A 544-nucleotide genomic window follows, 5' to 3' on the forward strand; every position below is an offset into this window, starting at 1 on the left:
GCCTCCCCCTCAATGGGCGTCGAAAAGGATACATTCATCTTGATAGACGACCTCCCGGAAGAAGGTGGGTGCGAGCTCCCTGGCCGGGTCCTGGGAGAAGGCCTGGTAGGCGAGCGTCTCCACGGGCTCGGGGCCCCGCTTCTTCCAGATGGTTCCTGGGCCAGCTGGAGCCAGAGATCCAGGGTGACCCGATAACTGCACCCAGCTGTTGCGCCGGTTGTTGAGGAGGACCGAGGACGCCGGCGCCGTCAGGTTGAGGGCATTCTGGAAGGGGACCTCCGTTAGCGACTAGGGGATTTACTCCACAAGTCCGGTTTCGTTGTTGCCTCCACACCGACGCCAATAGATTTATGCATGTATGGATATTGTATTTTTATAATGCGCCAGATATTACAACAAAATGAAGGAGACTCGATTGTAAAACTAAAACTGGCATTGCTCAGAAGGGTCTATATTCGAAAAAATGCTGGGAAGCACCAGCAATATATCCTCATGAATGGCAATAAGAAGTTTGAAAAAAAAACACTCTACCTAATTAACAAAC

At 51.5% G+C, this 544-nt stretch overlaps 1 protein-coding gene across 1 annotated transcript in view; it reads right to left on the reverse strand.

Annotated features, from left to right (window-relative positions):
• The window catches only part of LOC119591576 (inositol-trisphosphate 3-kinase homolog), a 9,836-nt gene that overhangs the window by 2,499 nt on the left and 6,793 nt on the right, over window positions 1-544 (reverse strand). Inside the window, 1 exon segment of the mRNA XM_037940337.1 lies at window positions 33-264. Within this exon segment, the coding sequence (XP_037796265.1) occupies window positions 33-264 (232 nt within the window).

Source organism: Penaeus monodon, chromosome 28 (assembly GCF_015228065.2).
Source record: "Penaeus monodon isolate SGIC_2016 chromosome 28, NSTDA_Pmon_1, whole genome shotgun sequence".
Lineage (NCBI taxonomy): Eukaryota > Metazoa > Arthropoda > Malacostraca > Decapoda > Penaeidae > Penaeus > Penaeus monodon.